This window comes from Aspergillus caelatus, assembly GCF_009193585.1.
Source record: "Aspergillus caelatus strain CBS 763.97 unplaced genomic scaffold BDV27scaffold_129, whole genome shotgun sequence".
In the NCBI taxonomy this organism is placed as follows: Eukaryota; Fungi; Ascomycota; class Eurotiomycetes; order Eurotiales; family Aspergillaceae; genus Aspergillus; species Aspergillus caelatus.
In genome coordinates this window covers 48,995-75,266 of record NW_022475392.1, presented here as the reverse complement: position 1 = coordinate 75,266, position 26,272 = coordinate 48,995, and the positions used below count along the sequence as shown (strand labels likewise).

Genomic DNA, 26,272 nt, shown 5'->3' with positions numbered 1-26,272 from the left:
CAGAGACCAAATTCCCACGGGTAATTTATGACCCGTGGGTTGAAAGGGCACCCGTGGCCCTGGTGGAGCCGACCTTGTTCGTTACCCCTTTTTCGGACCTAATTCCATACAGGGCGAAGAGAGAGAGAGAGAGAGTCTTTATATCCCGTGGAACATAGCTGCGATTATTGTGGATGGTGACTATTTTTGGTTCTGCAATCCGCCCCGACATGCAAACTGCAGCTTTGCTGTCATCTGGAGATGTACGTGAAGGCCTCGTATTGGTTGAGGATTTGGCCATCCATGTCTATCATACATGAGTAGGCCGCCTTTTTACTCGTTCCTGCAGATAGACTAGTTGCTGCCGTCCAACAGTCAAACAGCCAATGCAAGCGCACGTCAAATCTTTTGTGCTTTTTAGGCTTACATGCATCGGTGATTTCCAAATATTATTTCTTGTTTAGTCCTTTGGTCTGATCTTGATTCATTGGGATTGCAATATTGCAGTATCTGTCTTCTATATCCAATATATAAAGCTTCTCGGTACTAATTCACAGCCGCCCTGTCATGCTTCATGGGGTAGCGTCTAGGAATTCATGTCTAGTTCTTGTGCAAATGACCGGGTGATGCCTGGAACCAATCAGCATAGCCGTTCCAGTACAACCAAACCCATAACCATGGGTTTGCAATGACTTGAACATGGTCATCTTCTCAATATCGCAATAGACTCACCTGGTGGCTTGGGAAGATTAGAGTGTCAGCAATTACGACATTCTCACGCCGGCCAGCGGCAAACACAATAACTTCTGCAATATCATCCGGGGTCAGTGGCTCGCAGTTGCTGCACAATAACCCGTCAGCTCAGCCCTTCTAAACACAGCCATTCCAAGAAAGTCTTACGCATATACGGCATCAGCCTTCTCCTTATCTCCGTAGAATCGCACGACGGAGAATTCCTAACAACCGTTTAATTAGCTTCAATAGTCGCGCAGGGATAATCAAAAGAAACCCCTCACAGTCTCAACCTGACCAGGATCGATCTCGATGATCCTAATTCTCGAAGCGATAAGCTCCTTTCTTAAAGCCTCGGTAAACGACTTGACAGCCGCCTTGGTAGCGCAATAGATGCTACCACCTGGATAAGCTTCACGACCAGCGATACTTCCAATGTTAATGATGTCTCCACGACCGCCATCACCCCGCTTCTTGAAGATCGGAAGAATCGCCTGGGTCATGTTGATCAACCCGGTGACATTAGTGGAGAACATGACATCGATATCCTCCGGGGCGATCTCAGGAGCCTTGGCAACACCCTTGACAAGTCCGCTAATCTCCGTCAGTACAGGCCAGCGCCACCATCGGACAAAGAAACGGGGGGCTGCTAGCTCAACACTCACGCGTTGTTGACCAGGACATCAATTTCCTGGAACTCCGCTGGCAGGGAGGGTACGAAGTTCTGGACTTCGGCCGGGTTGCTGACGTCTAGTTTCACGGCCAATGTCTTCACGCCATCACCGACTTCCTCCTTGATTTCCTGCGCGAGCTGGTTCAGAGAGTCGATTCGTCTGGCTGTCAGGATAAGCTTCAGGTTCTTGGGCGCCGTGCGAGCGAACTCCTTGGCGGTGCTGCGACCGATGCCGGATGACGCGCCGGTGACGACGATCGTCTTGCCCTCGAGGCGCTTTGCCATTGCCGTTGCCATTGTGCGTTTGGTGATTGCCGGTTGGACTGTGCAGGCAAACGGGTTCCTTCGGGCGGATGGAGTAAGTGTGGAGAGTGTAGTACCTGAGGGGGAAGAAGCTAGGTGTCGTAGAAGTCGGATGGAATTGCAACAAGCTCGAAAATGTTTCATAAAGAGCTGTTTTCTAAACCCACAATACACTCTAAATTAGAAATTTAAGAACTAAATAGAAGAACAGAGAAGATAGGAGCAAAGATAGTACTAAAAGGCCGATGAGTCGGAATGCTGTGCGGGGAAACCCATGTCCGCATGTCGTGATTCGGCATGGCAGCGGGGCTCCGTTTCGGCTGAAGGTTTGCCCGATCGGTCTTCCAGCCGAAGAATATTCTTCTTCTAACGTCATTGGAAGACGGTATCGCGTCGAAGTATAGCTATGGACAGTTATATGGCCGAGTTGGAACTGAACTGGCATATGGCGCATTTGTTGAGTCACCGCGGAGCTCTCTTGGGAATGAAAGAGAGAAATGGTCCTTTACCGTCCATTCAACACGGATATGTATGTATATACTTTTGGAAGGTATACTTCAAATAGCGAATACAGTTGAGGAATATTCGCTACTAGCTCGACGAGTAAGATCACACGTCAAGGCAAAAGTAAAGGTTTTCTTTTAGTTTAATATTCATTGAAATAACGCACTGTCTGCCAATAGGAAAAGAGTTTTGTCAAATGGATAACCATAGCCCAGGACATATAAAAGTTAGTTTTTAAGGTTATCAGATATAAACTAGCCATTTGCATCTATAGCTGGACTTTAGGTAAATGGTTAGAATACTAAACCACTAAACCACTAAACCACTAAACGAATTAGCAGCAAATCTACCTAGTGGCCTCTAGGCTTGACACTCGCATGACTCGCTGACCAAGCTCTAATTCTAAACGCCATTGTTCAGTACGTTTACTACCCGAATGTTGGTTTTTTATATTGTATTTTCTATACGAAGCTTCTTCTACTCAACGATACGTTGCACAATGATTGGTGTGGCCTTATTTTGTGAATCCTAGAGACCGACCTTACAGTGCAAAAGACCAATGATTAGACATGAGCTACCTGTCCACCCTACGTAAAAGAGAGGTGTTAACGATAATGAATGCTACTTGGTATCTTTAAGCCACTCATGGGTTGCTTCAACTGCTATCATTATTATCTCATTGAAAAGCGCAAAACACCTGTACCTTATTGATTCCATGAGAATAGTGGTACCGAGTAATGCCAAACTTCAACGGAAGCGACCTATGTTCCAAATTCCTGTTCCCCTGCGAATTTAAACAAATTGAAAATATTATATACTTTCTCATGTTTATATACAATGTGGTCTTATCCTGAAGGTCATTTGATGAGGCTATGTTTATTAGAATCTAACATTACTATATGTGAAGGTTCAGAATATGTGTCTGGACAATAAGACCGTTAGCTGGAAAATCCTTGATAACAATTGTCGGAAAAAGAGAAGTCTATCACGTCTGATAAACCCAACACTGATTATATGAGAGCACTTATGTGGCTAGCATAATATTTCTCTCACACTAGTGTTCTAGAACTTGGTGGCAGCCCGTAAGTATATCCTTTACTATGAGGATGGAACATTAATCATGTAATCATGCTGGCTTGAGTACAAATAGTTCTATCGATCTAATCAATTTAAAAAACTCGGAAAAGCTCAGGCGGGATTAAGACGCTCAACTTACAGCATACATCCGTTCATGAGTCGTAACAAGTCGACCTGTTTTGGGTAAGAGTAGCTAGTTCTTAGAGGCGAATTCTAGCCAAGAATACAGGCAAGAAAAAACATCTTTATATCCTTCGTACAGAGCAAGATTTTGGTTTTTAATGGTTTGTAGCTGGTCCCTTAGCGAATTCTGTAACTAAGTCATCTTTAGAACAATGTGTTGTTTTCTATATAACAAAGTGCGGTATATCTCCTAAGGTAGTCTCTTTGATACTTTATTTACGAAGTCAAAAAACATAATTTAGTCTTCGTTCCTAATTACCTGACTTCCTACAGGCCTTTTTGTTGTCTTCAGTTTTTAGTAAACTAGAGAACTAATATTAGGGTATCAGAAACTTCACAATCAATGATGACTGAGGTCTGTAAACGCAGCATCTCTAATTGACAAAGCTTCCAGGAACCTAACTTGAAGGTGGAAGGAATGTCCTATATAATAATGGGAACAGTCTAGATGCTCCTTTCAAAGCAGCCATTGCTGCATGGGGCGTTTTGTATCTGGAGTTCCACAAACATCGGCTGACATTCATGAAACAAGCATATCCCCATTAGAGAGTATTATTCCTATAAAAATAACTCAACTAAGAAGCTTGAACATACATTTGAGTACTGGATAAGCCAGTACGTGGCAGACATAAACATACATCTGCATTTCGTTGATAAACCTCATCTGCAAGCTTCAGCACTATCAAGTAAACACTCCTGCTCTTGTTGGCTGCGCAACATTTACAAATGCATTCTGCTCGAGAAAGCTAGTGTAGTCTTTTGCCTTTCTCTTTGTTCCTGGTCTCCAACGTGGTATATCCTGTCTTACACTCAACAATGATGTTTTGGGCTGAGTAGAATTATGAACAATGCGGCTTGGAAAGCATGGACATGAAAGAAACCTCAAGCTCCTGTCTGTTTAAAGGGTGGAATTCTCATCATTTGTAATGATCGTGTCCAAATGTTCTCAAACAAAACATATATACTACAATTCAAGTGAATGCAAGCATTTGGCATACCTACAGCCATTATTCTATTCAGGGCTCGGTATTTTCCTTTTGTGAATGGCACAGTCTTGATTGTGTTGGGCAGTCTTTACCACTTTCTACAGCAAACTGCAACAGTACCCAGGAAGCCAATCCTACTACAGCCTCCCAGCAGCAGTGTATATATGCACCTTGTGCCTTTCTCAGGCCTCAGTGGCTGTTTCAATGTGCCTATACTTAAGCATTCCTGAACACTCTTCACTAATACGACCACATTCACAAGACGCCCTCCATATTATAGAAACTCTATACACTTTGGACTATTAAATATCCTTATATTGACTATGGGCCATTATACTCAAACCCTCCGTAAGCAGGTGAATGACTGGCTCACCTAAGTGATATCATTCTATTCACTGACCAGCAGTTGTTTGTTTGCCCAGGTTTTCGACGAGGCTCTTAGGCCCATGTCTGGCTTTGATTGGGCCGAAGACGTTGAGGAAGCGCTCGAGCAGCAGTATGAGCGTTTGAAGTCCAATGGTAATTCGGACAGGGAAACTGAGGTGGATGATATATCCGAAGAATATAGCGACACTGATACCCCCATCTCTTCTCAACAAGGAGCTGACATCTCCCCGGTTTGGGGAGAACATCATCATGCGGATGAACTTCACGGGAAGAAAGGTCCCGTTGGACGAATGGAACTTGAAACGCCATTCGGAGTAGTGCCAGTCTCGGAACACTATAGACGTACTATGAACCATTTGCCTCATGTCAATGAACATCAAGAGGACGATATATATTATAGCTATGAAGACAACTACGAGACTGCACAGATGAGAGGTGAGGTTGAACAAGAGTTTATATTTCGCAATTATTGTATGGAACATGATGAAGAAGGACAAATACACCATTTCAACTGGCTCGGTTACCCGATCTACGAGTCCAGTGGGACTCCTCCAGTGATCTCCCTTCTTTTCCAACTGTCAGACCCAAAGATGCCTAACCCTAGAGACGAGCTTCGCTTTCAATCTATCTTTGCGAGAGCTATGATGTTTATCGACCCGGTTATTGTTGAACTTGAGAAAGGTCTGGAGGATCTGGACCGTGAAGGCTTTGATCTTGTCCGATGGGCTACTGGCCGCGTTACCAGATTTTATAGCTTACATGGTCGATGGACTGAAGACCGGTTTGAATGGGAAGAATGCAGGACGCCAGATGAGGGGACTCTTGAACCGTACCAAAGTGGATCTGTGGCCTGTGGCAATGGCTTCATCAGCCTCTGCAACATCCGATCAAGGCACCAGTGGGGATGTCACAAGGCTCAGCTTCAAGAGAAGTATGACAAGGCTTGCCGCGTCGCAGCAGAGAAGTTCTACATAAAGAGACAATGCAAAGCCTATAAACCTTCTTTGCTGAGCCAGTCGATGAGCCTGAGAGATTTGGACTGTACCGCAGGTGAGACATTTGCTTTATATAGGAAGGGCTTTATACTGATTTGTGACCTTATAGAAGACCATACGGAGACGGTCAGCGATAGCTCAATCCATGAGCAAGGATACGATGGGATCTCCGTTGGCTCTCTCGAGGAGAGCGTCGAGGGGCACTGCGACGTGCAACGTACGGAAACAGATGTCAACGACCGGAGGGAAGGAACACAACAAACAAAAACCCAGCGTTTCGAAATCCATACCACAGGCGACCAGACCACCGACGCTATAGAGATCTGCGAAGACTGGCAGGCTGTTGTCACATCCCAGATTGCAACGGACTCAACCGACACCTGGGAAGCCCTCAGCAGGACGCCAAACGGCGGTCGAAAAAAAGCCTCTATAAAGAAGGGCCGCCTTGCTCGCTGGAAGGCTAATCTAAAAGCCTGGAGTGTGACATTGAAGGGACTGATGGCCAAACGCTGTCAGTTGATATGCATAAAGGCTCAGAACGTGCTCCGAAAAAGGGATTTCGCGCGTTAAGCTACGGAACGGACCCTGACCCTGACCTCGAGACGATGGATCTAAATCCGCACCAATGTTGCCTCTTGGCTAGATATCAATTTCAGTCCTTACACAGCCTTCACAAGCCGGGCTAGATTCCACCGAGACGTCGGTTACTTGAACAGGATGGGTTATTTGAAATGCTCTGATACGGATTGTTTCCAGCTTCCAAGGGTGTTGTCAGGATTGGGATTGGGATCGAAATCTAGCCAAGAGTCAACATTGGTGCGGGTTAAGTATCCATCAGAGGGTAAAGGTCGGGCTGACTCGACAACATCTTTACCCGATAGATATGCGTATGCATATCAACCGACAGTTTTCGGCGATCCGTCCTTTCAACGCGGCGTTCAAGCTTTTAGACAATCCTGCGACTGTTCCAAGCGAACAAGATCGCCCATTTCCTTCGTATATGTCGTCATGAGTTTGTGGCAAGTTTGTTAGTGCTTGACCGTTTTCAGGTGATCGTCAGGGGGGAAATTGTTATTTGGCCACACTCGCTAAACACAACTCTTTCTCCCCTTTCCCCCTCCTCCTCACCTGTTCAACGATCGTCACCCGATCTCTGACAGCAATAACCAAAGTGGTATTAACCAGTGGGGATGATGGACAACTCAGGCCTCAAATGACATATCTGACATCGATGGCAACCGTTGCAGTCAGTGTTTAGCCCGATCGGCTTGCTCTCCCTCCCCAAGACTAGAATTTGTCCCGGGTTTTCACCCATCAGCACTTATGCATGTTCTTCCTTATTTTATTATATTTTTTGATTATTTATTTATTTATTTATTTTTGAACATAAATAAAATAGCATTGATGGGTTAGCTTATTGATCCTTACTACTATTTAATAAGGGGGCAAAAAAGAAGCTAATGCAGGGCAACCTGAAAAGACTTGAACCACATGGAACGCAGGTCAAGACTTGACTATGTACTAGTAGTTATTCCCAAAGAGGAAAAGCTAGTGGCATCCATTCTTCTTCGACATCCGTTCTTATCAATCACGGTCGACCGACTTCGTTCTTTGCCCCAGCAATGGAATTCAATAGTGGCGTGCGTACCATACTGTTGGAGCCCGAAGATCACCGAGCGACGCAATAGTGCATTTGAATCGATTGCTTATGTATGTAAAGTTACATACATGCGTGCCACCCCGAGGCCCCTTACATTCACTTGGCAGTAGGCCATGCATGCAAGAAATTAGTTTCTATTGGGTCATGGGTGGCTTGCTGAACAGACCAATATGAACCCTAATGACCAAATCAGGGCGAGATATGCGTGAAACATGCCCGGAGGTTCTCCGTCCTGTGTACCGAGCACTTCCCGGCATATTTTACACCAATATTCTCCACACCTACTTCTGAAACATGCTGAATGGCTTGCTTCACCCATTGTCGGTCAGCGAGACATTGTAGTCGACCAGCGCTTTACCTCTGGCAATGCCATACGTGCTCTTATTTTTGTCTTGGCGTGCCGAACTTGATAGCCAAGAAAAACCCGGTAGACGCCGTTGTTGTTCTGCCTAACGATACGGAGTACTTCGGTATGTCGATCATGCAACGCAGAGGGACTCCGTTCTTTTAAAACCCGCCATGGCCGACATGTGTGCAGGTCTTTTATTTCCCGGCAATGTTTCGTATTCGGTGAGCAGACGGTCTACGGTGGATGAATCCAGGACGTCAAGACTTCTACGCTAAGTTGGATCTGCTCCACAAGTAACAGAAGGCCAATCAATATTTGCCCCTTTTAGCGAAGATTCGCGGTCTATGCTAAAACTGGCCACTTACGGAGTATAACGAACTGGCTGGCCTTCGGGGAGTAAATGATCGTCCCTCACCTGGCTCGGCACCTAAAAGGGAAAGAGAGTTGTGGAATGCGATCTTGGAACTTTGGGCCACATCCCAAAAAACAGAAGCACTCGGATAAAAAGCAATTGTTGCATAAATCATACTCTAAACGATGGAATTGTGCCTGGAGAACCGACGATCTTACCAATTTGAAAAGATTTGTCGGGGTCAACCCGCACTGCGGCGGTACCGACAGCTGCATTCCATGGGTACAACATCGTATACGCGAACAACATTCTTAGAACTTTTCGGAAACTATCTATACCCACTCGGACCCAACATGGCATGATTTCTTTTTTTTTTTTTTTTTTTCATAAAGCCGAAACCAAAGCTACCGCCATGTTTATTGCCCTTGAACCCAACCTCAACCGCGGATATTTATGGTTAATACACAGGATATATATCAGTTTCAATCAGACCGATCCAGATAAGATGCACTATTGACCGAACTATCGGTCTGGCATGGCAAATTCTCGCCACGCTAAAGATCCTTGTTGGAACTACATGTACTCGTGTTGTACTAAAAGTCAAAGTGGCCCGGGTGGAGCAAAGGAAAAGCCCGAATCAGAGGCGCTAAAACACTGCCGAAGACTCCGCTCTGGGCCACGGCACGAGCAAATCTATCCTATACAGGGAAGTACTAACAGAATGTGGCTACCATGGGTCTGCCTATAACGAGTCAACGACACCACATTGACAGAATTTCTATCAGACAGTGACGGCATACAATCATTGATTCGCTGCACAGAATATATAACCCACATAGACGACGACGCATGTGGAGTCCACGCCAAGTATCTCCATGACTAGTAGTACTCACAACGCAGAGGATTGCCGCCACTAAGGAACCACATGGGCGAGAGGAATGCAAGAAAAACGTAAGGCACTAGTTGTCTGTTAATACTCCGCAGCGTCCCAGCGAGTCATTCTGATTCTGTTCCAGGACTCAGAGTACGCTATTGAAGACTATCAAACTTTGACTACCACATATTCAGAAGAACGAGGGCCCCATCTCTGTCCACACAGCCCACCAAGCTTTTCATAGATAATCTCCCCACACGCCAAAGTCGTTGATGCCACAATCTTTCATGCAGTTCACTTTACTCTGACCTCTGGTTACGAGCCTGGGGACTGTGCATCATTTGAGGGACAGACTACTGATGCGCAGCCAATCCAGGCTAATGGTAAACCGGATATCACATTCTTTTTGTATACAAGGATCGCTTCGAGTCACTCTTTATTAACCAACTGAACATCACAATGGACGAAATACTGCCACATATTCTATTTCCTCGGGATGATGACGATGGAGTTTCGCGGGGACAACGTGCACTGGTGGTGACAGCCGTGCTAACTGCCATTTCTATTCTCATCGTTGGTATGCGGATGTATGCTAGGATCGGCTTGCTGAAAATGATCGGTCGCGAAGACTACACCATTCTATTTTCTCTGGTAAGCGCCCATGGCTACATAGCTGCTGTCGTACATTCTTCGACTAGTTGCTTACCTATCCCAGGTTCTTGCTATTGTCTACTTAGCTTTAGTTGCTGCCGGTAAGTTCTCTGGGGAGGATTTGTTGGATATTGTCTCGGACCGGTTCTGACTGGCACTAGAGGTACATTTTGGCCTCGGCAAGCATAATTCCGCCCTATCTGATGAAGAATTGAAACAACAATTGAAGGTAAGCAATCATAAAGGCACATCTACTACCTGGCATAACGCTCATCTTCTATTGCTGTAGCGACTTTGGGCGGCCATTCCTATGTACAATGCTAGTCTCGCATTCACCAAATTCTCGATTCTTTTCCAATATCTCCGTATCTTCCCTGACCGTCGATTCCGTACTGCTTGCTGGGTCGTGATGGGTATTGTCGCGTTGTACGGGACTTGGGCTGTTGTGAGTGGCTACGTGAACTGCGTTCCTGTGGCCAAGTTCTGGGATCGAACGATGCCTGGCTCGTGTCTGAGCTTCGAGGGCGTTTGGTTTTTCAATGCATCAATGAATATCGTAACCGACCTCACGCTCCTCATCATGCCGATGCCTCTTCTCTCCCAACTACAGCTCCCGCGCTTACAGAAATTTGCCCTCATGGGTGTTTTCGCCATCGGTGGACTGTAAGTCTCTCCCCTGTAGCAATTGTATATGAAAGGTGATGCTAATTGCAAGCAGGGTCGTCATAACCAGCATCCTGCGACTTTCTAGTCTCCGCTCAGTCGCGAATGATCCCGACACATCCTGTAAGGAAAAGCAAGAGTTACTGCATGGTATCCATCGCTAACCCTAAATCAGACAGCAACGTGGGCGCTGCGTACTGGACTGCAGCGGAGTGCAATGTGGCCATCATCTGCGCCTGTCTTCCCTTCCTGCGGCCGATTGTCAGCTGCCTGTTCCCCAAGCTCCTGTCGACTCACAGCTACAACCGCTACACCCGGAATCCAACCGCTACTGCCACCACTCGGTCTCGAGTAACCCGGATGCAGCTGCCCTCGCAAAATGACGATTTCGGCATGTGCACGATCGATATCGAGCACGGCGAAAGGAAACCTGACGCGTTCAAGGGCATCGAAGTGACCACGGAGATGTACCAAGAAACCTCCAAATACGACGAATCAACCAGTCAACGAAGACTCGTCATGGAACAATGATTGACGCCATTTACACCCCCATTTACATTCTTTGTATATCCTTTTTGTTGCCAGCTTTATACCATTCTGTCCATGTCTTCACGGAAACCACTTTCATTTTGCATACGACTGTTATTTCATGGGAGGCCCAAGTGTACATTATTCGCACGACGATATACCATAATGACCAATTCAACCACACACAACCAAGACAAAAGCACAAACTTCCACCTAAAAAGAAATCCAAGATAATAATATAATACTCACCCCAAATCCACCACAACCTGCCCATCCCTCCCCAACTCCCCCTTAACAACTGTCCCAAACTCCCTACTCAACTCCCCCACCCTCTCCCTAACCCATGCATGGTCCTCATCATCGATCCTCAAAACCTCAACCTCAAACCGCTGACACCTCGTCGGAACAACCTCCAATCTCCCTAAGGACAACCCACCCCTCCCATCCTCCGCGACCATCACCCTCCAAAGCGCCCCAAGATCATTCCTAAACTGTCCATTCAACGCATAATCATCCACGAAATCCCCACACCCATACATAATCAATCGTCCCCGATAAACTTCCACCCCCTGGACATGATGCGCCGAATGCCCATGCACAATATCAACCCCACACTCGTCGACCAGGAACTGGGCCAGTGCGCGGATCTCCCCAGCCGGCCGCCACGCATAGTTAGGTCCCCAGTGCACGGAGAAGATCTTCAGTGCCGGCTTTTCTCCGCTTGTAAGGATAGTCTTGAGCTTTGCGCGAGTGGCGGGAGTGTAATCTATGAAATTGAACTGGGGGATGTTGGCCCATGCGCGTGGGTGGTCTGAGGCGGAGTAGATATGGATTTTATACTCCTCAGTTTCACCACCACCACCACCCGAAGAAGAAGAACCACTACCGCCACTCTCTTCTTTAAACCCTCCCCTCTTCAACCCCAAAACCGCAGGTTCCAAAGGCCTATCCCCAACTCCCGCAAACCCAATCCCTGCCCCCCGAACCCTCTCCACCGTCTCTTGCAGCCCGCCCACCTCAAAATCTAACGTATGATTATTCGCCAAACTAACATAATCAATCTTCCCCGCTTTCAAAACCTCCAAGTTACATGGATGCATCCTATAATTAAAGGCCTTGTTAGGCCATGGCGTGTCCACGGTCGTAACGGCCGTTTCGAGGTTAATGATATTGAGATCCGAGGCGGGGCGGAGGAGGAAAGGGAGGGCAGAGCCCCAGGGGGAAATATGGGAGTAGGATCTTAGGGCTGGGGCGGTTTTGAGGATTTGGTTGATTGTGGTTTGCCAGTCGGGTTGGTTGGGGAGGTGGGTTGGGAGGAGTTGGTCGATTAGCCGGCCGAGCATGACGTCGCCGGTGAAGGTTAGGGTATAGGTTTTTGGAGGTGGCATTCTTTTTTTCTTCTTTTCTCTCTCTCTCTTCTTTTCTTTTGATAGTTGGGTGTGTTGGTTGTATGTATGTATGTATGTATGTATGTGGTAGGGGGAGGTTGGGTTTGGATTGGAGACTAATGCATCTAAGGATGTTATAATCTAATGTATGGAGGAATTAGCGGTCTGTATATAACATCATTATGAGTTCACCCTTCGATCTCGGGCCGTTCCGAATGCACGAGATTGACAGTTGACTGCCGTATGATGTACATAACTAGTATGATACTACCTACATAGTAGTACTGTCGGTCATATCAACGAACACGCAACATAAGACTGTCACGATAAATGTAAAATATCCGATTCCCTATCTATTTCATCGATCTATGTAGGTATGTATGTATGACGTTTCCGAAATTAAAACCTCAATTTGAGGAGAGATCTGTAGTTATCAAACATAAAAGTAAAGAGAAAGCCTCCCTGGACTCTTTTTCTGGTAAACCCGCTATTCCCGCTTCAAATAACACATGGTAATTCACAAACAACCCAAAGTCACTTTTCCCTAAATATGGAAACAAAACCCCGGTTAATCCATCGACTGTTGAAGGTGGTATCTCGTCAGAAAGCAACAGCTGCGCCTGGTGTATTAATGGACAAAGATGAGCAAAAAGCACATTCAGACATCGAGTCTCAGAAAGGAAATAACGATCATTGCCGTCCCAACTCGGCCAATTCTCGCTCCTTCGCTCTCAACATCTCCCGCATCTCCTCAGCTTCCCGCTGCAATTGAGCCCGACGTTCTTCCCGCATACTGTCGAGCTCGGTAACTCCGGGCAAGGGTTGAGGGGGCGGAGGTGCCAGAGCCTGGTGCGAGTGTTGGTGCTGCTGGCGACCCAGTGCGGCGAGTGACGGGTCCAAACGTGAGTCGTCCCGCGTGTTAGGGTGATTGAGAATGGAAGAAATGGAGCTGAGCCGACCCGGTGGTGAGGGGTTGACGGCTGACATGATGGGTGGGAGTTGGTTCGACCCTGACTCTAACGTTGTGGGGATCGCGGCGGCCTCCGCAGATGACGCGGTCTCTGCGAGAGTCCGTTTCTTAGGGTTCGCAGGATTAGGCGAGAGGGATCGTCGAGCGAATTGCGAGACAGGAGAATGGCTGGGAGCGTTGATGCGATCTGGCTCCAACAGCCTCGGCGGAGGAGGGTGGTGCGGCAAGGAAACCGTCGCAGAGCCGAAACCAGTGAAATCAACAGGCGGCGGCGCGAAGCCAAACTGTCTTGGGGCCTGCGGTGAAATGCGATCACCAGGCATATGCTTGTAATGGTCCATGGGCTCCGAACTGTAATAGCGATAATGATCGTCGTGAGCAGCCAATGCAGCAGGAGACGCTTCCGGTGAGGCAGAAGACCCATTCGATGACTGCGTGGCCCCTGTCGGAGAATGCTCTCGCAGCGCCGGCACAACCCTTTTCCGTCGTTTGATGATAGTCTTCTTCATCGTGGTAGGCCGATAACAGCCGTGAAGTTTGTAATACAGACCTAATTTCTTTGTCAGTACAATTACGGCTTTTGTTATAATAGGAGGAAATTTTGAGAAAAAAAAAAAAAAGACATAAAACATACCACACGCATTACAGATTGGGTGACCATTTTCGTCCCGTCGCCAAAGTGGAGTTACCGTAGTACCGCAATTTTGGCAGGATACCAACATGTTGCCTTCTGTTGTTGTCGTTGTAGTTGCTGGGGTGCCATTCTTTACCGATAAATCGGGCTCCTGCAGAGGAGGCTTTTCACTGTCTGAAGTTGTTGCTCGATTCCAAGCATGCACAGGGATCGTACCCCGGGGAGTCGACTTGTACACACGGTTGTTGTAAGCGGGGCACCCGTCACACCCCTCAGCCCCTCCTGTACCATTGCAATTACCTCCACCAGGACACGACCCTTTTGAACCATGACAACCTCCTCCCTCGTGCGATGAGGGAGCAGGTGAATCGTGGGGAGGATGCGAAGGATTGCTTTGTGGTTGCGTAATTTCTGGACTTGTCTGTACACGGTTGCGCTTCGTCGGTCGAGCAACGTTACGAGCCTTCAAATAAAGACCGCAAGCATTGCATATCATAGCTCCTGTTGGAGAACGCCGCCATAATGGGGTGCTTTTTGTCCCGCAATTACTGTGAAGCGTCTCAAGTCAGTACGAACGTGTACGGAACTGTAGGTCAAGGCGGAAGACCGAATACTAACCTGCACGAATGTCCTAGAAATGAAGTGTCTTTTTGGGACTTCGGCGACGATGCCTTCTCTGATGGGTTTGCACCAGTTTCTGACGGATATGGTGTCGACGCATCCATGAACTTGTCTGCTTCGTAGGGACCACGACTAGGAATTTCTTCGTAGCGTCTGGGCCCTGTTTCATCACGAAGTCGGTCGATGGGATGTTCCCGACCCGCCTGGGCCGATGATATTAACTGCTGCGCAGCATCAAGGTCCTCTGCGGATGGGTGTCGCGCAACAACGTCCGGATTCCGGGGGAGCGATCGTACCGTCTCCATCTGCGGGAGGGACGCTAACATTGCCACCGCTGTCAAAAAATGGTATGTTCTTTTTTCTTGGTGTTCCGGGATGAGGACAACCCAGGAAAGGGCAGTATAGACCCCAGAGATAAAGCGAATGTCCGTTCGAGGCGGGTTATCGAAATAAGGGGAGGATGGGGGTAGGTTGCACCACAGTCGGGGTTGTAATGTATTGTATCACAAAGTCAAAAGTCGGTCAAGATGACAGTGCAGGAGAAAAAAGAAAAGTTAAAACGCCTAACTCGAAGGGCGAACCGGTAGAGTAAAAAAGCTGCAGCTAGTGAGACTCCTAAACCAACCAAGCGGAGCCGGGGAAGAGAGACCGATTATCCCTGACAGCGGATCAGAGATAATAGGGTGGAGTCGGATCCCCGAGGGGTGAGCGATCAAGAAAGTAAAGAGGGAAAGGTATTCGACTAGAAGGAGATTGGAAAGAGACACCTGATATGCCACGAAGGTGGTTTTGTTGGCCAATCCGAGACGAGGCTGGGTGGCGATCTGGCGTGACGCCAGGTGGTGGTTGAGACGGTTATCGGTGCTGGATTTGAATTTTTTTTTTTTCTATTTTGGTGAGAATGGAGACGACAATCGAGATTACAATGAATAATAGAGTTAAGGGGAATGAAGAGCCAGCTGAAAGACTCGACAGGTGGAAGCAGGGGATGGAATGTAGAAGACGAAAAGTGAAAGCGTAGACAAGAAAGATCGACGGAGAAGGGCGATCAATCAATCCGATCAGATATGATGTGTGGAGGTGGCCAGGGTTTCAAAATAAAAATAAAATAAAATACAAAATAATTTAAAAACACGAGTTTTCTGCAGAAGGGACAGGAAGGGGGGGGGGGAATGACGACGTGGAAAGGATGAAGAATGAGGCGTGAGAGATAGATTGATTGATAAAGAACGAGGACACAGAATTGGGAAAGGCGGAAGAAGTGGGTAATAATGATGACGCTGCTGAAGATGAAAGGAAAAGAAAGGGCCAGACCACCACTTACCTGTACGTTTTCTATTCTTGTTGCCTGGAAAAAAAGTTCCCAAGTCGCATTCCCCCAGTCCCAACAGTGTGGTCTTATCGAAGGACGTTTCGTTATCGATCTCCAGGGGGGTAGGAGGATCTACACCGGCCTTTCTTGTTGGTATTTTTTGCTTTTTCCCCTGCAGTGGATTGTGTTTTGGGATTGTTCTGTTCGTGTCTTTTCCCAAGAAGTTGGGGAAGGATTGCTTTTGTTGAATTTGGTTATTTTACAAAACTTTGCTTTTGTGGTAAATTTCTGTTTAATTTTTTTTGGCTAACAGTAAAGTCACATTCCCTTCTTTCGTTTTCCCTTTTTATTGCATCCATCATGATTGCTCTGCTTCTCCCCAGATCGTATCATCCGGCTCCACCGCTACCCCATCCGGTCTAGCGTTCTGGGTCTAGTGGGAATGCACCTTCCCAGAACAGTACCTAGTCTGCCGGTCATGAAAATAAGCCTGATTCTCTCGTCTGTCATTCGTCCAACACCAAATTTCTCTCAAGTCAGCATTATTTTCGCCACGCTGATAGGATAATCGGATGCCTTCCATGTCCTTCTTGATGTTCTAATCTATCAACATCTCCACCCAATAGATCCTCACTGAAGAGTTCTCCTCGGCTCACGCCGATTTTTAGCCACCGGTCACTAGGGGACCGGACGCATTAAGTCACATAATGCCAAATTGAAATTACCCAGACACTAGTCCGGGTAACTATTTGTTATCTCGTCCCGCCGGCGAGGGAAACTTCACGCCCCCGTTCAATCTTCCACCGTCGTGATTGGTTCACACGTCACCAACAGCGCCTCTTCGGTCGGTGCTGATTCGTTCCGTACTCGTTCCTAATTCACGATTGATAATCTTCTCAGCTCTTTTGTGAGGTCCTCGGGGCCCGTTCCCCGATTTTGACACCTTGTCCCTTTTCCGGGTCCCAAATGGCCTTGATTCAAAAGTACGGATGGCGTATTATTTTTATTCTTATTTTTATATAATTTTTTTTATCAAGTCGATACGTAACATGTTTATCACGAGTACGGATACGCCATGAGTTGTAGCGATTATCAATATCATATCATTCCACCAGAAATTCATCACTCCAGTGTTCCCGTCCACGTTTGCAAACCATGGCGTGATTTATCAGGAGATTGATACATATGATGATACCGACTGTACAAACCTTATGATCAGACTTCACCCTCAACTAGTCTCAACACGCGTAAATCCGCGAACCTGAGTACAAACCTAACAACTACTTAGTCCTTATTAGCATCTAGTAGTCCAGGGTATACACTGATACAGACAATAACCCGGTCCCATCGGACTTAAGTTTCCCCCGGATGGTCGTCATCAATATCCCCGAATAGCCCGGATAGGCCTATCTCCGAATCTAATCTATCGATCCATCTGGTCTTGGCTCGAATGACCTTTCTCCTCGAATCTCTTGGGTAGGTGAATACGGAGTACAGGTCCACTAGAGCCCAATTGCATGCATGTCATTAGTCACCAAAGCAAAACCGCGCAGCCTTTTACCCGGAAGTTGACGCTGACATCATGACGGTCACACGAGTTAATTTACGGATTCCCTGATTATCTTACATCCGTGGCGTGGACTAATTTCTTAGTCGATAATTAAGTCCAGTCTTGGTGGTCGGGACTTAACGAATAACCCTGCATTAGATCCTGGGGTTTTGCGGCGGGGAGAAAATCACTAAAGTGGTAGTGCTTAGACTTGGGAAGTTAGTAGGGGGTTGTTTGATGGGTGGTGAGATGTTTTCGTAATCTCTCTCTCTTTGGTGTACGTTTTTTAGTACAGTAAACGCCCTCTATAAGCAATCCCCTGCTATAAGTAATTCAAATGGTTTACTCCATTAACTGCTTATAGAGGGGGTTTACTGTGCATTCCTAAACGGCAGATGGAACGTAAGCCTAGTGATGCTGTTGGGGAAGTAGCCATCTTATCTCCTACCAAATTGGATACGTTGATCATGTGCTTATGAATAAGGCTGAATATGCGTTGGGGGTCTTAGACTCAGGTAGTACTTACGTGGACTTGTCAGATTATCTCTCTTGTGGGTTTGCTCGGCAATTGACTGGTTTTATACTTCCGGTTTGTACAATATTGGTTCGATTGATCTGTTTCTGCTCCGTTCGCTCGATCACTAGACTTGGTGCAGTGAGGGTATTCGTTTTCACTTTTTTTATTGCTTTCACTTTAGATATAATTTTTTTTCTTTCTTTTTAAAGCCTCTCGCCTTTGTTTCCTATATTTTTTTACTTTTTTGTCATGCTCCTTATATTACCACATAGGTGTTTATCATGGCTTCAATTCTCGAGTATTGAAGATTCAACGTCTTACGCAGACAGCGCTATGGTAACAGACCAAAAGTTTACACACAGTGCCACGCAATCGGGTTATCCGATGTCTCCAAAAGTTTAAATAACATAAAATTATACGACGAACCACCTATAGTACAAGGTCCACAGGGAGAAAGAAAAGCAAAGTATAAACCCGTCCGTCCAAAATCGGACTCGAGAAAGAAAAATAATTATCCATGATCCACTCTCAAAGATAGACAAATAGCCATAATCCACATGGCTAACTCGCCTGCATAATTTCTGTCGCTATCTTTGCAGATGGCGAATCCATTGAGTCGTCGCACAGATATTCATCGCACTCGTCGATCGTCGCACATCACCTAGGGGGAAGAGAACTTTTTTTTTTCCCCTCTCTCCCCATGCTTTCACCACTCCAAGTCTATCCGCGGCGCATTTCGCTTTATGCATCCGTGGGGCTACACGGCGAATATCGATCGGTGTAAGCCAATCTAAATTGTACGCTATGCTACTGCCCCGTCACCGGACCAAACGTTTATCGGCCGCGTTTAGACTTGCTCGGCGCCCCATCCCTGGTCGCTCTCGCGCATGTTCGAGGGGGGTTCAATTGAGGGGATGAACTCCAGGGCCAAGTATCCCACGCCGATGAATCCGACGATAGAGCCAGCAATGTAGCGCAACACGTGGTCGTGCAGCAGAATCGAACCAACGAAGATGTAGACTAACCAAATGATTAGCACCTAATGGATAGGTGTGGTAATGCAGCTAAGAATGGATACTCACAGATACCGCGGCCAAGGAAGGAAAACAAGAAAGAAGCATAGCGGTAGACATAGTCCGGGACGTTGGGCAGGAATTCCAGCCCAGCGACAACTAATGAGCAGCGATATATCAATATCCACAGGCCAACGGAGGGGCAAACAGGTTTATCTTACGGAGACCAAACACAATCACATAACCACCAACGATGATGGAGCTCATGGACGGAGGGAAGAACTGGGAGATACCGCCCAGAACCATAATCACGCCTACGGCGATGTTGACAAGTCGGCTGCAGACAGTCAGTCCCTAGCTCCATTCACGCAGCCACGAATACTCGTAAGATGCGAGACACAGAACATACAAGATATTAGAAAGATCCATTTTGAATGTGTGAGCTGGATAAGTTCCTTCGGTCTACGCAATCGATTCGTGGGATATGCAGATAGAGCGGTAATTTGGGAGTGCGATCGCAAGGAAGGATTGGCAGGTGGATGTCAGGAGCGAGAGCGTTTGTAGCTTCTTGGATTGAGGACAAAGCAACAATCAAGTCGGGGAATTTCGTAGCCTGGCCCGCGCGGTAGGTAGGCGAACGTAAATAGCTGATAGATAGGTCAGGATGAGGTCTGAAGTGGTCGCATGCCCGGAGCTCGACTCGATTGACAAATGGACCAAGCGAGAACTTACAAAGTAAGGGAAAAGAGTCTTTTGTTAGAACAAAGCTTCTTTAGTAAAGGAAAAAAGAGCAGAGAGGAGAGAGAGAACAGGGAAACAAGGACGGAGAGACTCCAAGCACTCCGCCGTCGCAAGCAGCGGGTCTGCCAAGACCAACAATTGATGACTGAGCACGCCTAACCGGAACTGGCGTAGTGCCCACGTCTTCCATAAACGGCAATAGACGTAAGACGCTTCCATCTCATTTAAATCACTTCTAGGGACGTTTCAATGATAAGTTTGAATGTCGAACTCAACTGAACTGCTGTCATGTTTCACACACACATTCTTTAGACACACAACATGTACATTTCTTCAAAATCTCATTGCTCGAGCTCCACAGTCTGCAATATGCAAGGTAGATAAACTGATTCCCAACACTCACTGGGTTAATCTTATGTAAAACGTTGGATTCGATCAAGTACATACTGGTTTTACCAATACAAAGAGGCATTGAAGATGGTAATCCGGACCTTGCCCTGTAGGGGAGACATATATTGGAGAAACTTATCTAGGTAGCACAAAGCTAGGGATCATCTGCAGTCCAGAACTGCATCAGCATGTATGGATGAGTACTTACCATGCGTTTGAATACCGTGCATTAGTCAATGCGAGGAGTTGAAAGGACGGAATAAAGGAGCCGACAGGGAATAGCTGCCTAACGCGAACTACCATTACAGAATAATACTGAAAGCTCTCCATCCCATACCGGGGGCCCTATCTTTTTGCCAATAGCTTCGCCTTTTAGTGTAACCCTAATTTATTGCTCGAATAGGGACTGTGTAGCTTTAACTATTGGTTTATATGAGCATAGATATATCTCTAACGCTCGGAAAGGGCAGGTTGGACTCCTGAGATGAGCTTTACAGACAAACCTATTGTTCGTTAACAACCACTACCAATATACAAGGAAGCTATATACTCATTGCTGATAATCCCTCAAGCTTTTCCCATCTGATTCATATATAAGATGGACTTCCTACTAGTATCTTGGCTCGAAGCCCTAGATACCTCCCTCATAATGCTCATCTTGTTGTCCCGAGGTGATTCGTCAAACCGCTGCATCGAAGAGTTTTCACTCATTTGTTTTTGTTCATTGCTCCTTCAACTAACGATGCGTAGTGTAAGTCTCACAGCCCTGCGCCCTTCTACAGAGCTCTTGATCCAACCATACTGCGCTAATCACTTTAGTCCCCAGCTGTAAGCTGGTATCTCCCCATTCACTTAACCATTCTTAGTATTAAGACTACAAGCAAGACAGGGCAAGGTAGGGCTCCGCCGACTCGAACGAAGAAAAGTAGGCCTGCGGGTGGGAAAGCTATTACTTGAAATCGCATAGTTATCCATATAATAGTTTCAACAAGATTTGATAGTCTTTGGTAGTTATATTCCTTCTTTTTCCACAAAGTGTACATGAATATATAGTTCTAACCAAGCAGTTCTAATTCTAATTCTATAAAGTTCGAACAATAGAAAACCAGGAGCGGACTTATACAAAGACTCCACCCCAATCATAGCCATTTGAATTAGCCAATTAATTCCTCCAATCAGTAGGTCAGCTACTTCAAGCCAAAAGCCATATAGGTCCCTCACTTGAGCAACCCAATAGTGCTAAATGGAATGATAGCATCATTAAGTCCCGCCGCTGAGCGGTACATCATCGGGTACACACACATCGGGGTAGGCCATATCAGAAATATTGCAACCCAGGTAAAGCCTAATACCCTTTCTGCCAGTACCGGAAGTCTTGCGTTGGCGTATACCGTGATATAGCTGTACATCTTCATGGCCGCATCCTCCAACACGATGTCAAAGGCCTGAGTACAGAAAAAGGGGATCGTGCCAGACTTGCGGACTGGAATGCCGGCCGAGATGTCGATGAGGAAATGCATGACTGCGGAAAGGGCGAATATGGTTATTGCCCTGGCGTACTTTGGAATTGGACCCCAGCGCGCTCAAATCTTGAAGACACTGCGCAGGATAAAGTCGGAGATAGAATTGAACTTGTGGGTGTTTGCTTGATGCCAAAAAAGGCTGCAGGAGAGATGGATAGTACGTTTGTGTGAGTGATTTTTTCTCACAGATTTACAATAGTGGTTGGGGTATTTGTGTACTCACCTCCAAAAACGCCTCAAAGAGTATGCCTCCAGGGGTGATCCATGGAATGGTGGCCAGTCTCTAGGAGCGCTTAGACCGAGCAGATTGCCAACCAAGGCGAAGAGGTTATAGAAGCCTCTTTGAGAACATATCAGACCGAGTATAACTCCAACACCCCCGGAGGTTCTCATAAGAAGCTCGTTGCGAGAGACATCATGGAAACGTCTGGAAAGCGGGATGTTCTGCTCTGAGAAGTATTCGCGAACCATAGCTGGATCTGCGCCCGCATCCATTGCATCGAGTATCAGTTAGCAGAGAAGAACTGTCAGTACAGTATTCCGAATGAATCGGGTCCGATATGGGACATAGTTGGGGTCATTGTTCGAAAATCGAGGTACGTGTCTGACTTCGTGTGGAGTGCCACAGAACCGGGCTGTAAATGTTGATGAAAGGCCAAACTTCAACTTTCCTTTCCAAGAAATGCCTTCCTTCGTCACTGAAGACTTCTGGCGTCTTATAACTTCATCTTCATTCTCCAATTGAGGGGGTTTGGTTGCGGACACAATTCTCTCAAAAGGCCATGGACTTAGCAGTGCAATATCAATATAATGGAAGGAGAGCGTCACCGCATATCCGCCTACCAAAGACGCCCAGGCGGAGCGCATGAGGTACGTGGGAGATGTCGTTATGCATTGCCACATACATAGATAAATGATGAGCAGGCCACCCAGCCGAATTGGAGATTTTGGATTCATGAAGCCCAATACCGTTGCGCAAACGGTCATTTCTAAGAAGAGGAGAAATGTTGAATGGGGCTTCATATCGAGGTAGAAGTACGGACGAGGGTGGAATTCGACTGAGGGAAGTAGAGCTAAACAGGAACTATGGTGTCTATATGTACTGTCAAGAATAGGCTCTGTTGGCTTAACGCTTTAGGGCTCTTTCGCTCCCCTAGGTTGTTGGGGATCTAGCTCTTCGTTTCTTGTCATATAGCATCAACATATTAGACGATCTGACCAATAACGGCCATTCATCAAGTCTTGTTGGTGATGATATTTTACGGCGATTTAGGGACCGAAGTAATTTGTTGTTACCAGACTCTAAATCTATAGACTCGGTGAGAGAGTTGCAATGTTGGAGTTATTCTTCTACTTCAAATACATAACATGGTTTATTTATGAGAAGGGCTACTCTGCAAGGAAGGCGAAACAATACTACGGGGAATCGTTATCTAAACCAGGCATAGTTGAGTGTATTTAGTAAAAGTTTTAGTTGTAGCTATGCTTGCCCTATGTGCACGAGATATACTACATCAACTGCGGCAATCAAATGCTTAGGAGCTCCCCTTGCCTTTTGTCTAACCTCGCAGCAGACAAGCCATTGGCCAATCTGCTCATCTTCATTGAATCACGTTTCAGGTCGGCGTAGATGGCATCCAAATCGGTGCCAATCCCAACCTGATCTGCCGTTTGCAGGCTGCGTTTGTCAACAAACGGAGCAATTTCAGGCCACACACTCTGTACATTATTGAAAAAAAGATCGGCACCTAAATCGCCGAGACCCTTAATCTCCTTGATGAGTTTTCTTACTTCGTCCCGGTTGTGATGTGCCTCTTCCAATAGATTATTGAGATCACCATCTAAGCGTTCTCAGGGTTAGTCAAGCAACAATATTTCACATCTATAACGGTCTAGACGAGAGTCGATTGTACGTACCGTATTTGCCATCAACTAATTCTGCCAATTCTCCTAAATTAGTAGCGCCCTGCTCCCTATACCGATTATACCCTCCATCCTTCAGAATCATTGTGCGCTCCTCCCAGCTACTATCCCCTAATTTGCGGATATCATGATACCCAGCATCAATAACCTTGGTTATTGTGCGCTGAGTCAGATCATGCGAGATCGGGCGCGACTTCAGCATGGCATCAATAACCATCGCCAGTAGTGTCTCCGGTGATGCTGTAAGAGGCTTCTGGGCAATCTTTGTGCCATCAAGGGGGCACCGGCCCAGTTTGTCAACAGCCTTTTGTACCTTTGGCCCGTGCTTGCCTGTGTCTTCCTCATTTTCTTCCTTTTCTTTTTCTTCTTCTTCTTCTTCTTCTTCCTCCTCCTCCTCCTCCCCCTTCTCCTCTACTCCTTCGTCATCTTCATTATTGTCGTTTCCTCCCTCAATTTCGTCCTCTTCGCCCTCTTCGTACACATCGCTAAGCTCTTCATCCTCATCATCATTTACTTCGCCTTGGGCATTTATCTCATCCTCCTCGGCCGGTGTTTCATTGGGCTTAGACGCTTTGCTAGGTGGCTGTTGTTTTCCTGTCTCGAATTCTTGCTGAGGAGTTGCTGGTTCCAGCTCAGGATATTTTTCATCGCGCTTGCGCTTTTGAGGTTCGGACGTGTCGGAGTAGTCTTCTTCGACTTTGGGGGGTTTGTAAGTCATGACTGGACGGATTATCCTTTTAGAGACACTGGAAGAATAATCCAACAGTTATTCAATCGAGCATGCACAGTTTGATAGCAATTGGGCAACAATCTGATGCGGTTGTGGAAAATATTGTGGTAAAGAGTGAAGTCTATATACTCTTCCTGTCCGGAGGTGACGTCGTTATGATGCTCATCATCCGCGACCTCGTTTTTAGGGTTTGGACTATTTTTTACTAAAACATTTGTGAATCCCTACTACTGTATAGATAATATTTGCTGTCATTCTGTTTCGTTGCGGTTCGTTTGTGTACATAATTAATCCGTATATCTCAGACCTCGTGCATTGACCCTACAACTTAGCCCGACCCTTCTGTTTCAAGATGCCGTTAACCAAGTCGACGGCCTCCGCGGCACAGCCGAAGGAAGCTTGATATCCAAATCCTCCATGGCCGTAGTTATGCACGACCGAGACGCCATTAACCTTATCTGCTTCAATACGTGGGCCGTCCTCACGGAAAGGCCGTAGCCCAACGCCATGTCTGATAACATCTAATCCCTCAATTCCTTGGCCCTCACCTACGAGTTGCGGAACGAGAGCAATGGCCCGCTTCATGATGCGCACGGCCAGGTTCGGGTCAGGTAGCGGATCCCACTGGTCCTTCTGATACGAACCTCCGATGACAGTTCCGCCGCCCGCTGCCCGGGTCATCATGTAGGTTACCTCATCCTCGGCGTCATCGGTGCCGGAGATTGAGAACATTGCTCCAGGGTCGTTGCGGACCACGACGACTTGGCCACGGATGGGGTGGAGCTTGTCGTCGTTGACTCCACCTAGCTTTCTGGATGCAAGGCCAGTGCAGTTGACTACCACGTCGGCTTTCTTTCCTGAATGATGGAAGCTGGCTGCGTCGGCCACATGGTTGATCACTGCTCGTTTGAAGATCACCCCGGTCTTGCGACATTGGCCAATTAACCAAGGCAGGTAGATTGCTGTGTTGATGCAAACGGAAGTAAACACCGAGGCGTTGTCAATGCCGGGGGCCAGCTCATTGTCGGGGAAGTTGCGGAACTGGGATATTGATCAGCGCGGAGGTAATTCCGATGAAAGCGTGAATAATCAACGTACATCCGGTACGACTTCTTTATACCAAGGCTCCTTCTGCACCAATTCGGAGAACCAATCCCCAGTTGCTGATCCCTGATCTTTTGTACGATTATAGACAATCGCATCTGACGCGATCTACTTAGTTAATGTACAAGATAAAACGCGTGAGAGACCACATACCTTGGAAATGGATTCCAGCCTCCGGATACTTCTCTGTTATCTCCTTAAGGACAGGCCAGGTGTTTCGTTCCCATTTTCCATGGGAGCTACTGGCTTTGCCCACCCTGTTCTTGATGAGCACAGATTTCTTTCATATAAAGATATAGCAGTTTACCCCTGTAGAACGTACGGAAGATAATTGGCACCTGCCCAAGGTGAGGCGTATTCTATATCGTAGTCACCCGGCATATGTTTGGCAAGCACTGTGATTGAGTTGGAGGCATCTTTGGACAGGAGATATGCCGTTGTGAGTCCCGACACTCCGGCTCTGTTGGGTTGCTATCAGTTTGGCGCTGGAAAGTGAGGAGAGTGTGGGGTTGGCCGTACCCCAGGATCACTATGTTATTTGTGGACATGACTGTTTCTTTGGACAGGATTTCGGGATTATTGTATGTCTGGATATTTTAATTGGAACTGAAATGAAGACTATATAAGGAGAAGATAGGAATTGAAGGCCCCGTACATGGTGAGTTGAATTAAATAGTCGTCATTATCAAGGATACAAATCCCGCCGGGGAAGTTGTCCGTTGGATTATCAGCACTTGACTCTAATCGACCGGGAATGATTGGCCCAGAAATTCCGGCGGACAACAGGAAGTAAATTACCGGGAGTGGTGGGGGGGCGATTTAGGGCATCGGGACAGGTACATACCTGCACCTACCTACGGATTAAGATAATGGGCGATATAACGTTCTGGAATGATTCGTAATATAGTTAATGTAATGATATGCAGAGAAACTGTCCGAATTAAAATAGAAACCTTTTCAA

At 46.7% G+C, this 26,272-nt stretch overlaps 10 protein-coding genes across 10 annotated transcripts; 3 read left to right on the top strand and 7 right to left on the bottom strand.

Moving 5' to 3' along the window:
* Positions 1 to 579: 579 nt before the first annotated feature.
* On the bottom strand, positions 580 to 1,681 carry BDV27DRAFT_159360 (oxidoreductase, short chain dehydrogenase/reductase family; the record flags this gene model as incomplete). The annotated part of the gene is made up of 5 exons (XM_032072856.1): positions 580 to 609; positions 712 to 820; positions 880 to 935; positions 996 to 1,305; positions 1,377 to 1,681. The coding sequence occupies 5 exons, from the start codon at positions 1,679 to 1,681 to the stop codon at positions 580 to 582; spliced, it is 810 nt and encodes a 269-aa protein (XP_031925950.1).
* A 3,079-nt stretch (positions 1,682 to 4,760) lies between these two features.
* On the top strand, positions 4,761 to 6,967 carry BDV27DRAFT_165799 (uncharacterized protein; the record flags this gene model as incomplete). Its single annotated transcript, XM_032074026.1, has 2 exons — positions 4,761 to 4,785; positions 4,816 to 6,967. 2 exons carry the CDS (start codon positions 4,761 to 4,763, stop codon positions 6,387 to 6,389), a joined length of 1,599 nt encoding a protein of 532 aa, XP_031925949.1. The 3' UTR covers positions 6,390 to 6,967.
* Positions 6,968 to 9,513: 2,546 nt separating this feature from the next.
* On the top strand, positions 9,514 to 10,899 carry BDV27DRAFT_159358 (PTH11-like integral membrane protein; the record flags this gene model as incomplete). The annotated part of the gene is made up of 6 exons (XM_032072855.1): positions 9,514 to 9,705; positions 9,770 to 9,806; positions 9,867 to 9,934; positions 9,995 to 10,368; positions 10,424 to 10,491; positions 10,544 to 10,899. The coding sequence occupies 6 exons, from the start codon at positions 9,514 to 9,516 to the stop codon at positions 10,897 to 10,899; spliced, it is 1,095 nt and encodes a 364-aa protein (XP_031925948.1).
* A 121-nt stretch (positions 10,900 to 11,020) lies between these two features.
* Positions 11,021 to 12,392, bottom strand: BDV27DRAFT_13744 (CapA family protein). The gene has a single exon (XM_032068989.1). It carries the CDS (start codon positions 12,282 to 12,284, stop codon positions 11,142 to 11,144), a length of 1,143 nt encoding a protein of 380 aa, XP_031925947.1. The 5' UTR covers positions 12,285 to 12,392; the 3' UTR covers positions 11,021 to 11,141.
* Positions 12,393 to 12,577: 185 nt separating this feature from the next.
* On the bottom strand, positions 12,578 to 15,196 carry sreA (siderophore transcription factor SreA). The gene is made up of 3 exons (XM_032068977.1): positions 14,507 to 15,196; positions 13,889 to 14,436; positions 12,578 to 13,804 (listed from the first exon to the last, which is right to left on the bottom strand). Exons 1-3 carry the CDS (start codon positions 14,833 to 14,835, stop codon positions 12,975 to 12,977), a joined length of 1,707 nt encoding a protein of 568 aa, XP_031925946.1. The 5' UTR covers positions 14,836 to 15,196; the 3' UTR covers positions 12,578 to 12,974.
* A 584-nt stretch (positions 15,197 to 15,780) lies between these two features.
* On the top strand, positions 15,781 to 16,698 carry BDV27DRAFT_165798 (uncharacterized protein; the record flags this gene model as incomplete). Its single annotated transcript, XM_032074025.1, has 3 exons — positions 15,781 to 16,101; positions 16,278 to 16,281; positions 16,595 to 16,698. The coding sequence occupies 3 exons, from the start codon at positions 15,781 to 15,783 to the stop codon at positions 16,696 to 16,698; spliced, it is 429 nt and encodes a 142-aa protein (XP_031925945.1).
* A 2,036-nt stretch (positions 16,699 to 18,734) lies between these two features.
* On the bottom strand, positions 18,735 to 19,329 carry BDV27DRAFT_159355 (TVP15 family protein; the record flags this gene model as incomplete). The annotated part of the gene is made up of 4 exons (XM_032072854.1): positions 18,735 to 18,907; positions 18,970 to 19,059; positions 19,122 to 19,237; positions 19,310 to 19,329. The coding sequence occupies 4 exons, from the start codon at positions 19,327 to 19,329 to the stop codon at positions 18,735 to 18,737; spliced, it is 399 nt and encodes a 132-aa protein (XP_031925944.1).
* A 1,554-nt stretch (positions 19,330 to 20,883) lies between these two features.
* On the bottom strand, positions 20,884 to 22,577 carry BDV27DRAFT_146607 (wax synthase family protein; the record flags this gene model as incomplete). The annotated part of the gene is made up of 5 exons (XM_032070604.1): positions 20,884 to 20,977; positions 21,253 to 21,590; positions 21,630 to 21,693; positions 21,778 to 21,998; positions 22,080 to 22,577. The coding sequence occupies 5 exons, from the start codon at positions 22,575 to 22,577 to the stop codon at positions 20,884 to 20,886; spliced, it is 1,215 nt and encodes a 404-aa protein (XP_031925943.1).
* Positions 22,578 to 22,986: 409 nt separating this feature from the next.
* Positions 22,987 to 24,280, bottom strand: BDV27DRAFT_13726 (uncharacterized protein). Its single transcript, XM_032068948.1, has 2 exons — positions 23,472 to 24,280; positions 22,987 to 23,395 (listed from the first exon to the last, which is right to left on the bottom strand). Exons 1-2 carry the CDS (start codon positions 24,193 to 24,195, stop codon positions 23,082 to 23,084), a joined length of 1,038 nt encoding a protein of 345 aa, XP_031925942.1. The 5' UTR covers positions 24,196 to 24,280; the 3' UTR covers positions 22,987 to 23,081.
* A 185-nt stretch (positions 24,281 to 24,465) lies between these two features.
* Positions 24,466 to 25,944, bottom strand: BDV27DRAFT_130848 (FAD-dependent oxidoreductase). Its single transcript, XM_032067507.1, has 5 exons — positions 25,831 to 25,944; positions 25,634 to 25,771; positions 25,465 to 25,568; positions 25,306 to 25,409; positions 24,466 to 25,248 (listed from the first exon to the last, which is right to left on the bottom strand). Exons 1-5 carry the CDS (start codon positions 25,857 to 25,859, stop codon positions 24,529 to 24,531), a joined length of 1,095 nt encoding a protein of 364 aa, XP_031925941.1. The 5' UTR covers positions 25,860 to 25,944; the 3' UTR covers positions 24,466 to 24,528.
* Positions 25,945 to 26,272: the final 328 nt, after the last annotated feature.

Excerpts from the sequence above, each read along its gene's own strand:
- BDV27DRAFT_13744 (XM_032068989.1), bottom strand. The coding sequence starts at position 12,284 with ATGCCACCTCCAAAAACCTATACCCTAACCTTCACCGGCGACGTCATG.
- sreA (XM_032068977.1), bottom strand. The coding sequence starts at position 14,835 with ATGTTAGCGTCCCTCCCGCAGATGGAGACGGTACGATCGCTCCCCCGG. Across the intron at positions 14,437-14,506 it reads TTTCTAGGACATTCGTGCAG|TAATTGCGGGACAAAAAGCA; the intron begins GTTAGTATTCGG and ends GACGCTTCACAG. Across the intron at positions 13,805-13,888 it reads CCCAATCTGTAATGCGTGTG|GTCTGTATTACAAACTTCAC; the intron begins GTATGTTTTATG and ends CAAAGAAATTAG.
- BDV27DRAFT_130848 (XM_032067507.1), bottom strand. The coding sequence starts at position 25,859 with ATGTCCACAAATAACATAGTGATCCTGGG. Across the intron at positions 25,410-25,464 it reads GGCTGGAATCCATTTCCAAG|ATGCGATTGTCTATAATCGT; the intron begins GTATGTGGTCTC and ends AGATCGCGTCAG. Across the intron at positions 25,249-25,305 it reads ATAAAGAAGTCGTACCGGAT|TTCCGCAACTTCCCCGACAA; the intron begins GTACGTTGATTA and ends TCAATATCCCAG.
- BDV27DRAFT_13726 (XM_032068948.1), bottom strand. The coding sequence starts at position 24,195 with ATGACTTACAAACCCCCCAAAGTCGAAGAAGACTACTCCGACACGTCC. Across the intron at positions 23,396-23,471 it reads ATTAGTTGATGGCAAATACG|ATGGTGATCTCAATAATCTA; the intron begins GTACGTACAATC and ends GAGAACGCTTAG.